Below are 12,709 nucleotides of genomic sequence, written 5' to 3'. Positions count from 1 at the left end.
TTGTCCAAACTACAAAGTTGAAGCAGTTGTAAGCAATAGCAGCATTGAGCTCCATGTTTAGTCACAGTACTGCAGTTCCATACAAAGCATTAGTCCAAGCCAAAAAAAGGTAAAAGCCTTTTAGGGTTACTAGCAAAACCAGTCTAAGAGAACATGTAGTAAAAGATATGGTACATTTAAAATTAGTTAGTTGAAAAAACAAGTACAGAGATTTTAGCTGTGAACACTCTAAAAGTTATGTCCATTATTTTGACAGCAAAATTACAAATACCTAATACTTTATACCCAAACAGAGCTACATCCAGAAAAAAATAAATAGCAGAACTGATTATCCCGTATTAGCACCCTGGATTTCTATTTGTTGCTAAACGTTATTATTAGGTAAATTTAAAATGTGCAGAATGACATAACAAGCTCCTGATCTGCTACCCTTTTGGGGTATAGAGCAAACCATCAGCATGAATATAAAATACTCTGTGGTAAGACAGAAACACTACAACAGCAGAGATTGAGAAGAAAAGTTTTCTGGTTAAAAAAAAGGTTAAGCTGACATTATACAAACTGGTGTAAAAAGCAACTACATACAAGCCAGGTTTAACAAAAGACTTTTTTATTATTTGTTTTACAAATCTGTGACTAATCTTTCACTCATATCTTGCAAATAGAGATGTCACAATACTGAAATATTAACATGGGGGATTTTCCCCAGTAAAGCACTATACTTTTTGTACTACTCTAACAAAGATCATGAAATCAGCAAAGTTTATTTGCTGACTGCATATTTGTAATACAATTGTCTTTTAGCCCCTGCCTTCCTAAAAGGCAAGTGTGTAGGCAGAATCTAAGAACACACTTTGTACCACTTTGCAGGAAATTTAGAAATTTCTCCTCCACTTCTATTTTACTTGCACAATTTGTGTACATCCCAACCAGTAGTAGTACCTAATTATAGAGTCTAAATTTTACTCACTATTTTATTTTTTTCCTATACATTTCTTACAAAAAGGACACAATGGGCCAACTCTAGACATTTCTACAAGAGATCAATAAATTACCCCCCTTAGGTAGAAGCCAGCGTGAGAATAGATCAAATCTGGCAACTGATCTATCTAGGGATGGCCATTGGATGTTCTGTTTATATAACACCAGTTTGGTTTGCAGGATCGGAAGGGGTGGGTAATAGTACCTCTAGCATCGGCACAAAAAAATCTGCCAGGATAACAGCAAAAAGGTAAGGATTAGATAGGCAAAGGGTGGTGGTGATGAACTACATAAAGTGAAGCAGTGTTTTGATAGCAGCAACAGACGTTGCACTTGTGATATTTTTATTTTTTTAAAGGGCCAACACAAAGGGATAAATATACAAGAAGCTCAAAAAAGTGCTCAGATATATAGTAATAACGGTTGCTACACATGCATTACTTAGCACTAACTATGTCATAAATTACACTGTATGGTAATTGCACTGTAACATTATGCAGATACTATACAACTTCCTCCATTTGTTCTGGGTTGCCACTTAAAGAAGTGCATGAATAATGCAGCATGAGGGGCAAGTGGAATAAATAAGATAATAGCAGATCACACTGAAGCATGTTGGGAGAGATTTAAAATAACAGTCCAAAAGAGACCATAAAGAGTATTGGCGGGGGATGGGGGGGACGGGCAGGGAATTGACCGAGCATTAATGCTGTGTAGTCTCCATTTGTTTTTTCGGCACTTGCAGGAATGCTGACTGGGCCTATGCTAATGGGGGGGGGGAGCAAATTTGCATTGCACTAAACAGCCATGGCTGTAAGCCTGTTATTTTTGTAGATTGGAGTTAATTACAACAGCAATAGTGTTTTATCAGCATTGGTGTTGTATAAATCTAGACAGCGAACTGGTACTGTGACATCCCTAATATCTTCCTAAATCATTCTGACAAAGGAAAAAAAAGGCTTCTCAAAAATATCACATCATTTTCCTGCTTCATTCTGTAATTTTATTGCCCAATTATTCATTACAGTTTTTCAATCATTTTACATATCCAACCATTTTCACACCATTGTAAACCACAACAGCGAGTTAATACATAAAGCTTTGCATTTCCAAAAAACTAGACACTTTTAGTAACAATATTACAAAGGTTTTTTCTTAGCTTCAAAAATAACTGAAAATGAAAAAAATAAACTTTTAAAGAATTAGCATCATAAAATTAATTTATTCCAAGTAAAAATACAAAATAATATTAATGACATTGACCAGATATGAAAGTCTCTCCCAGAAACAACTATATTAATGGTTGAGAAAGCACTCCTTAAAGAAAATCTGAAATAAAAATGAAAAATATGTCAATGTTTAAATTTCTCTTAGCAAAAAATCTTTCTAAAAATAACAATGAAAATTTGTCTCAGTACAAAGGCTACATTACTATTGAAAAAATACCAGCATGAAGAAAAGGTACATATTTGACAGTAGAAAAATGATCTTAGTGAATCACAATGTCTAAAGTTTGCAATGAAAATAAATCTGCAATAAAGATTTATGCCTTTTTTCTTTTCTTTTTTCTTTTTTTTATACAAACAGTACAAACAGTATTGCACATAACAACAAATAGTCGAGGTTAAGTTGCCTTCAAAAAAAATCGACTAGTTCAAGTCTCACATCAAGAGAAGGCCACAAGAGGACCTGTTGTACCCAGGGACTTCTTAGTCAAGTTGCAGTTCAGAACACCTTATTTTAAAAAATAACTTCTTTTCTTGAAGGACCCTCTCATAATAATATAACATATTAACAACTTAGGGGGCACATTCATTTACAAAACAAAAAGGGACCATGTTATAATTTAATAAACTAAAAAAGTATCTTTAAAAAAATACAAACAGAAGAACTCTCACAATTCTGGTCAGTCGTGCATAATTGCTTGATTATAAATATACAAATTAAGGGAAAAATATTTTTTCACCTTCTATTCACAACTTCCAGCACCAAATGCAGGTTTTTTTACACCTTTCGTTGCTGTGTTTTTGTTTTCTTGTTATTACTTATATAACTTCCAGCATCTCTTTTTCTCGCTCTTTCCCTCCTTTCTTTCCGGGGTGTTTGTACAATGAGAGAGGGATATTTCTTCAAAACTGTGTATTATTGTTTCACATAATTAGGTAGACTTCTGTAGATTAGCTATGATCTTCAATATTACAGTTATAAAGCTCTAACTTCTTCATTTTCAAAAACGCAAATAAGCATGAAAAAAATAAAGTTACCCATCTGTTAAATCATTTCCTCGCAGAATTAAATTAATATATATTTTTTTCTGAATAAACTTACTTAGAAAATATTTTCTTTCCTATATTTCAAAATTGAGGTATTGCAAAAGATCATGTCAGTCAGAAAGCATGCCTTTTTCTTTTAAAAAAGAATAATCTGCCAACTATTGAAAACTGTCTAGATACAAAAAGTAGTGCATAACAAATCTTGTATAGATGAAAAGAAAAGAAAACCCCAAACAGAAGAAAAAAGACAGCTGGGCTGGATAAAGCAATATCACAAAAATGCCCAGAAGAAAACATGAAGGGATACTACGAATGGTTTTGTTTTGTTTTTAAACCAGTAAAAAACTATTTTTCTAAACACAAAGTTTCTTTCAGAGCCAGTAATTGCAACTAAACATTGAAAGAAAAACGTACAAAGTTAGACATTAACAAGGCCATCACAACACACAAAATCCGTAACATTTAAATCTACTATGCGGTGCCAGATCCAGTCAGACTGTCCCCAGAACTCCCAGGGGGTGGGGTGAAGGGAACTCACAAAAAATGCAGAAGAATAGTGTACACGTCCTCACTTTCTTATAGTTCGCACACTAATGTGTGCTTATGTGTTTGTCTTGCACGCCCAGAATACATGCTAAAAAAATGTCCACTGTTATAAAGTAGATCTCAAATATATTCAAGCTTCACAGGATACATCCAGGGTTCAAGAAATTAAATGTCACACCCAGAGAGTAGACATCTTGCAAGTTAACTTTTGTATGCAGACATTTCTTTAGCACCACTTCCCCCCACCTTCCATAAAATGTGCCTAGTTTATCAGCCTATTAGTGAAGTTAGTAGTGTACATACGCTGCCATGAGCTCTTTGGTTTTCTGGACAAGGGCTGCAGCTACATAAATGGTGCAAGCATTTATGAGATTGGAATTAAAGAGCTCATAATTCATTTTGTGAGTGTGCATATGTATCCGTATCTTTCAGAAGTGATTGAACGTTAGATATAGAGGCTTAAACAGTTAAGTTTGATCACAGTACTAGACATAATCACTTTTACTATATAAAATAAATTGCACAATATATAACAGAGCACCGCAAAGTACTTCGTCTATCATTCAGAAATTTGTTTTAAGGATATTCTACATCTAGTTTTTTTAAAAAATATTTGTTGTAATATAGGTCATACTGCAAAGGGCTGATCCTAATTTCAGAAGCATTTACATTTACTGAGGCATGCCTTCCTCCAGTCAGTAATTTGTGCCTGGTGTGCTAAGTCTGTGTGTGGGTTTTGTTTTGTTTTTAATAACAAGTACTTTGTAGTCTATATAAATCCTTAATTGGTGCATTGTGGGCAGATTTTCATATGAGACATATAAAAAAAATTTATTGCATGCAGCAACCTGATTTAAGTAAACATGCAGTCAAAACTATTGACCTTCCTTGGAAGCTATACAGATCTCCTTTCAGCAGCTATCACGGTTTTAAATCATATAATCATCTTTTAAACTGATAGATACCCTAGCTTGAATAGAGTATTGTGGTATTGGTAATACCATCTTAATAGCAGCAAAAGCTATTGCAGCATACATTTACATAACACTAAAAGACCTAACCAAATAGGAAACCCTCAGCAAAACAAAAAGGGGTGGGGGGGTGGAGAAAATGTGATCCAGCTTATGAGGTATAAACCTTATCAGTAAAAATGGAGAGCAACTAAAGGCTTTTCAGGGTTATTCCTATTCTAAATGACCCAAACTAATGATTGCTGAATATCCATTTTAAGTTTTTGCTACATCTGCCACCTACCTACTTGTGAGTGTTACCTTTGGTAAGTCATCTGCTAGGGGCAAGTCTATACGTTTCTGAAAATAAGTGCATGCTCCAGTTTTAAAATAAAATTATAATTTTAAAAGTCTTTCTCACATACACACCAACTCAGTAAAGGCTGATGAGAATGGCAGTCTACTTATTGTCAGACATGACAAGTCTTGTGTAAGAAATTAAGGTACCAAGCAGATGTTTGTGTGAATCAAAGTGCAAAATCAGTATAGTTACACTCTGCTAGGCTTGTATTATACTGGACACAGAGTTCAGTAATGTGACTGTAAATAATCATAATCATTATCATAATAATAGTAATTGTAATAAAAAGACCAATCTCTTCATTAAAGTAAAGGATGAATGCACAGATTTCCAGAACACTAAAGCCCTGAGGCAGCACTCTCTTCTCCCTTCAATTTCTTCAGTTCCGGTACTTCTTTGCTGCTGGATTTAGGCCCAGACTTCAGCTCCAACGGAACGGAACGTGGCGTGGCCGATCCCCCCCTTCCTTCACGAGTGGTTTGTGGAACTCTCGCCCAGCACGAGAGTGAATGCTGGCCCAACAGTATTCGCAGTAATACTGCAAGCAGGTAACATTGGCACAGAAAAATGGAGCAAATTTTCCACCACAGCGAGTGCCCTGGCATTCATCACACATCTGATCATCAAGCACATATGGCTTCACTTCCACCTACAGAAGGGGAGGAGAAACACAAAATAACTCAAAATATAAAGAAGGCTCTGTGAATTCATCTCATTCATCTGAATGCAGGACAAACCTGTATAGTGTATAAACTTGCCAGAATAGCCAGTAACAACACACTCTAGTTAGCTTTTCAGTATCAGAGACAATGTGGTGCTTCTGGCTGCTACAATTTGTCACATCACAGAAGTGCATGGGTTTAGAAAGTGATCTGTCAGAGCTCCCACCATTGTACATTGCCATCATGGGTGTCCACAGGAGTTTTTCTGGGGTGGGGGCAAAGTAAACTTAAAGATGGGAATCAGGACTAGAGGGGGGACAATTGCCACCTCCACATGGACACCCATATTGCAAGACAAGCCTCAGGCAAGAGCAGCAAGAATGTGTCCTCTTTTCATTACTATTAACTTAACCTTCCAGGTTAATAGTATCAAAATTCTCAGTTCCAATTTTAGATAGAGCAAGTCTACCCAGAAACCTTACGAAAACTAACCCTCGTTATTTCCTGGCCAAAGCTCTCCCACAGCGTTTAGAGAACTGCACCGAACATGAGAGAAGTTTGGGGAGGAAAACTGCGGGAGGAGGAAGGAAATAGAAGTCACTGACAATGTCAGTCATCAACAACCTAGGGAATCTGCTATGCTTCAAAGCATTTGCTGGAACTTCCATTTGCATCATTACGTAACCCATGAATGAGCCTTCATATATCAGCATAAAAGTCTAATGTTTTCAAAATCTGCTCTTTTAAATCCTTTTGACGTATTAATAGCACCCCACTCCTATTACAATAGCAAATGTTTAGGATCTCCTTTATATTAAGATCAAGTTTAAAGTACTAGACAGTGCTACTGACCTAAACATAGAGCTTCAAGCCCAATAAAACAACCACATTAAAACATTAACTTGTCATGATCACTGGAAAAAGTGATCAGAGTAGAAAAAGCCTTGTCTTTCTTGTCCTGTCCCATTTTTCTTTTCATAACATTAGATGCTTTGCCAAAATAAGTCTTTAATGATTCACTGTCAGGTAATTATATTCTGAGCTCAGCATTTGAGCCAAAGCGACAGCATGACTCAGGATTAACACTGATGGTTCCAGTCATGCAAGAATTAATGGCTTTATAGATTAAGCCCTATCAGATTTATCACACTTAAAAATTATAAATCTGTAAGGATATGAGTCAGCCAAAGTTAAGCATACTTATATCTCTCTGGTTTCAATGGAACATGCTTACATACTTCTCATTAAAATCTATGTGGGGGTTTTTTCCTAAGTAAAGTCTAGAGAGTTTGCTCTCTCCTGGGTGGGGTGACAGTGCCATTTGGATATTCATTTAGAGCTTTACAAATATATAATCTTTGGATTTTTTTCACATTCCCTATTTTATTTCATAAAAAATACATTTCTATGTAAATAAAGTCAAGCCCGTACAAAAATACGTGTGCCATTTTCACAACAATTTTTGTTAAAATCATACCAACAGCAGTTGGTTTGCTGTGGGATAAATTAAGACTATGAAGGAAATCAATTTCAAAGGAAAGGGTATTGTTGCTTTGACCTCACATATTTTTGAATTTCTGCTATTCTTCCACCTTCCCATATTTAACCACAGTACTTTTGCCCAACTACTGTCTAGTGTATTTTCCAGCCCAAGTGTTATATCCAAAAGTATATTACAGAAAAAAGTAACAAGGAAATTGTACTATGTCTTCACTTATGAAGACAATATTGATTTTGCACACTGTTATTGAAACCCATTTGAGATTGGAAAGAATTTATATTTTAAAATCTAGCAAACACTGAATTTTGGCCATTAAAACAGACTTCAAGTGATCAATCACAAACTCATGGGAGGGCTCGTAGCACTGCTGCGGAGGTCATGCATTACATGAAGGAGGTTCCTTGGTACCTCCAGTTAAAAGATCTCCTCAAGTAGGACTTGAAAAGGCCACAGCCCAAGATTCTTGAGAGCAAATTTTAGTCGGAGGAGACAGTGGTAGATAAGATGGGCAAATGATTTGAGGCCACTTAAGATGCCTGCACAATATGTCAGCCATGTCAATCAGTCATATGGCATTTTGCTTACCCGTTTATCAATGTCATTGTGTTGGAGCTGGACAAAGCGAGCACTTATAGCAGCAATATAGCTCTGCTGATTGGAGAAAGCCACTCTACCAGCACCTTTTGGGTATTTCAGCTCTGGGTCCGTATCAATGCCAGCATAGCAGACTCCTCCATACAAACGATCCATAATCATTGCTAGTTCAACTGTAAAAGAATATTACACTATAAAAGACCTATACATTCATTCAACTTCCAGTAGCTAATTTGTGACTTCTTGTTGTTTAGTTGTTTAGTCGTGTCCGACTCTTGGTGACCCCATGGACCAGAGCATGCCAGGCACTCCTGTTTTCCAATGCCTCCCACAAATTTGTTACTAGTCTACATATATAAAAAAACCAAAATTCTTGATAGTTATAGCCCCAAGTAATCTAAAACAGGAAATGGAAATGATTGACCGTATAAAAGACAAAAATCATAAAAAAGCAAACAAAGCCAAATGCAACAGAAAACAAACTTTATAAACCAAGACAAACAGAATACCAGAAATGTAAACAAGTTCTTATCAGTGACCTATCTATGACAGTCAACTGATTACGCTTTTAAAATGAATTGTTTTATATTTCACTGTTTAAAATGCAGAGCAGTCTGTATCTCAACGCAAGTGGTTTTTCAAGAAACATTTAATGAAGATAGTTCTTTAGACTGACATAATACTGTATAATATGTAGTTTGTTCCTTAATCTTGCTGCTTAAGGGGGAAAAAACCACATTGAAGTCCTTGCCAATTTGAAATATAATGAAAAGCTCTAGAGACTATTACTGCATCATTCTGTTTCGTTGGTCATGGTTTTGGTAACCATTAAACATATTCACTCACCAGCTCTGAGGGGTCGTGGGACTCCTCCAACAAAAATAGTTTTTCTGGGGTCTAAAGGTTGAGAGCCATCCATTACAAAGTCACTGTCACTTAAGTTCCAAGGTCGAATTTGCACCTGAAAAAGCCAAAAGATTAGCTTCATTTTAAATTTCTATTTTGAAAGCAACAGAAGTCAAGGGACAACTTTTAATCCTTTCCCATTTCTAATAGCAGTATAACCAAAGTTAATTCCATATAAATACAAACCAATGAAGATGGGATGTACTAGAATTTATCAAAACAGATATGCTGCACTGAAGCACCATCATAAAAGCATCAACTTATGCAACTATGCAAAAGAATGCAGGTAGCAGGCTTGCCCCTAACCAATGCTGTATCTCCTTGGTGCTCACTACCACCTTTGTCTACCAAACTGGCCTGTTAATTTTGCAGGTAAGTAAACATTCATTAGGATTCCCAAATACATCATCCAGATTTCAAATATGTTCAGATATTCCCAAACGCTGGTTGTCTTACATGTTACAGCTAAACTGACCAAAAATAAAACAAAACACATGGTATCCAGTCAACTCTTGGGTTCCACCCAGGAGTAGCAAATCATGCTAATTTGATTTGCCAGCAAAAAGTGTTGTGTAAACTTAAAATCAGGGTGTTCATCACTGAATGGAACATGGTTAGGGATTAGTAAACTGGTGAGCAGCACATACAGAGCTTCTTGCAGAAATAAAATATAAGAACAAGATATGTACATGTTATTTTAACAATGTTGCCTAAGAAGATATTTGCTTCGTATACAAAAATCTAGTCTGCTCACTCATATCTCTTATAAACTTAATAAAAGGAAACCATTTCATGCAAAAAGTCTCAGTTGTATTTCTTCCATAATGAGTATAAATTCAGTTAAATGCCACATATACAGTGTCTGAATTTAATATTAATTATGGTAATTTGCTATTTTATTTACTGTCTCTAGAAATAAGGTTGAGCAATATTTTTTCACATAAATCTACAGCATTTCCTCCTATTTGCTTCTTTTAATACAGAATTACACAGTAGAATACAGGCCAAGCTTCATTTAATAAGCATTTCATACATTCTGAAAACTGAAGAAAAGGTGGTTGGTAGAGAACTTAATTCCTTTGCTTAGGCTAAGAGGATTGCCCAAACCGAAAGCATTTACGCTGTCCATTTAAGAAGCCAGATGGCTGAATTTGGGACAAAGTCTTTGAATTGTTTTGAACCAAGCAATCAACAAAAAAATCATTTTCATAAGCCTTACAAAGCCATGTGAACTTGAGGAAGGTGTTTATAATATCTGAATTTGTCACATCTATGCATTTTTTATCGAGTCAGAATTTTAAAATATTCTAATACCGGTTTGTTTTGTTTTAAAATTCTCTGCTGAGAGCACCCTCATCACCACATCTTCATTCATGCCAAAGCCAAGTTCCCCTGAAGACCTTCTACTCATACAATCCTTACCCCATTTTAAAAGGAGGGAAATAGAAAAAGGAACACGACAGGGCTGCCCTATCTCTCCACTGTTATTTATTTTGGTCCTGGAGGTGCTCTTGAACATGATTAGAAGGGACCGGCTGATCCAAGGAATTAGGGTCGGAGCTAAACAATATAAACTTAAGGCTTTTGCAGATGACTTGGTCTTGACATTACAGGAGCCAGAATCTAGTACGAAAAAGGTGTTAGAATTGATTCAAGAATTTGGTCATGTGGCAGGACTTAAACTGAACAAGCAAAAAACTAAGGTTTTAGAGAAAAATTTGACAACAATGGAAAAAGAAAGGTTTCAGAAGGAGACAGACTTAACTGTGGTTAAGAAAGTGAAATACCTAGGGATTAACATGACGGCTAAAAATTTCAATTTATTTAAAGATAACTATGAGAAATGCTGGATAGAAGTTAAGAAAGATCTAGAAATTTGGTCAAAATTGAAGATTTCCTTGTTGGGTCGGATTGCTGCTATAAAGATGAATGTATTGCCAAAAATGCTGTTTTTGTTTCAAACTTTACAGATTGTGGACAAGATGGACTGTTTCAAGAGGTGGCAAAGAGATATTTCTAAATTTGTCTGGCAGGGCAAAAAGCCCAGAATAAAATTTAAAATATTGACTGACGCTAAAGAAAGAGGGGGGTTTGCCCTGCCAGAAATGAAGTTGTACTATGAAGCAGCAGCATTCTGCTGGTTGAAAGATTGGCTACTTCTTGAGAACACTGACATTTTGGATTTGGAAGGGTTCAACAATGCTTTTGGGTGGCATGCATATTTGTGGTACGACAAGGTAAAAGCTAATAGAGCATTCAAAAACCATATTGTCAGGAAAGCTGTGTTTAATGTCTGGACAAGATATAAAGACTTATTGGAAAACAAGACCCCAAGGTGGCTATCACCTATGGAGGCTAAGGCTCTGAAAAAACTCAATATGGAGGCCAAGTGGCCGAAATATTGGGAGATACTAGAACAAGATCAAGACACATTGAGATTGCAGAGTTTTGAGAAACTAAAAGATAAAGTGCGAGATTGGTTACATTATTATCAAATTAGAGAGGCCTTTAACTTGGATAAAAAAATAGGCTTCCAGGTGGAAAAATCGAAATTAGAAACAGAATTGTTAGAACCTAAAACTAAGATACTTTCGAGAATGTACAACTTGCTGTTAAAATGGAATACTCAGGATGAAACAGTTAAATCAGCTATGATTAAATGGGCACAGGACATTGGTCATAACATTATGTTTGCTGACTGGGAAAAGTTGTGGACCACTGATATGAAGTTTACGGCATGTAATGCCTTAAGAGAAAATATTATGAAAATGATCTATAGGTGGTACATGACCCCAGTCAAGCTTGCAAAAATTTATCACCTGCCTGATAACAAATGCTGGAAATGTAAAGAAACTGAGGGAACATTCTTTCACCTTTGGTGGACATGCCCAAAGGTTAAGGCTTTCTGGTAAATGATCTATAATGAACTAAAAAAGGTATTTAAATATACCTTTCCTAAGAAACCAGAGGCTTTCCTTCTGGGCATTGTCGGCCAATTGGTGCCAAAGAAAGATAGAACACTCTTTATGTATGCAACAACTGCAGCAAGAATACTCATCGCAAAGTATTGGAAGACACAAGATTTGCCCACTGTGGAAGAATGGCAGATGCAAGTGATTGACTATATGGAATTGGCAGAAATGACTGGCAGAATCCGAGACCTGGGAGAAGAGTCGGTGGAAGAGGACTGGAAGAAGTTCAAAGAATATCTCCAAAAACATTGTAAAATGTTTGAATGTTAAAATGATGTTGGATATAAAGATAATATGGCATCAGTGACATGGTAAAAAGAAATATGTAAAAATGTTTTAAGAAAAAAGGGGTAAGACCAGAGTATTATTATGTCGAAACTAAACAAATGATATAAGGGATTAAGTTATAAAGAACATGCGATAAATGGTTTTAAAAGGAAAGGAAACCAAAGGCATAATAGGTTGAAATGTATAATATTGATTGGAAAGAGGGTAAGGAATTGCTGAACTTGATTGTGTAAAGGGGAACACAGAAAAGGGAGATGTGAGGAAGTCAGGAAAGAGGGTTATAAAGACAGTAAGCAAGAAATTATTTTTACTCTGTTTTTTGTTTTTTTCCTGATTATCTTTACTTTTTTTCGTTTTTGGACTTTGTTGTTTTTGATTGTCTTTCTTTTTTGTTGTTTTTTTTTATTGTGATACTTGTTTTATTATGCAAAATCTTAATAAATATTAAATAAAAAAAAATAAAAGGAGGGAAATAGGGCAAGTTAGTTTCTCCTCAGAATCAAACATTGATCCCTAGTTCGTATTTTACTTCTCCCATTTAGCTACAGTGATGGGGCTGCTCCACATCAGTTCGTGAATAGCGGCAAATACACCTGAGAGAATTTTGGAATAATTCCCAATTTGCATACTAGGTAATTAACATCAATCTGGTTCAGACACAGTTTTGCATTATAC

At 35.7% G+C, this 12,709-nt stretch overlaps 1 protein-coding gene across 8 annotated transcripts in view; it reads right to left on the bottom strand.

Moving 5' to 3' along the window:
- Window positions 1-3,059: 3,059 nt before the first annotated feature.
- CPEB3 (cytoplasmic polyadenylation element binding protein 3) overlaps window positions 3,060-12,709 on the bottom strand; it is an 85,845-nt gene continuing 76,195 nt past the window's right edge. For all 8 annotated transcript variants that reach the window (XM_081863240.1, XM_081863241.1, XM_081863236.1 and 5 more), the window contains 3 exons: window positions 8,715-8,829; window positions 7,860-8,041; window positions 3,060-5,760 (listed from right to left, as the gene is read on the bottom strand). In XM_081863240.1, coding sequence (XP_081719366.1) covers window positions 5,533-5,760; window positions 7,860-8,041; window positions 8,715-8,829 — 525 coding nt within the window. In that variant the 3' untranslated portion in view covers window positions 3,060-5,532. The remainder of the gene's footprint in view (window positions 5,761-7,859; window positions 8,042-8,714; window positions 8,830-12,709) is intronic.

This window comes from Podarcis erhardii, assembly GCF_964252035.2.
Source record: "Podarcis erhardii genome assembly, chromosome: 5".
NCBI lineage: Eukaryota > Metazoa > Chordata > Lepidosauria > Squamata > Lacertidae > Podarcis > Podarcis erhardii.
Note: the sequence above shows the minus strand (reverse complement) of the source record. Positions and strands in the feature narration are given on the sequence as shown.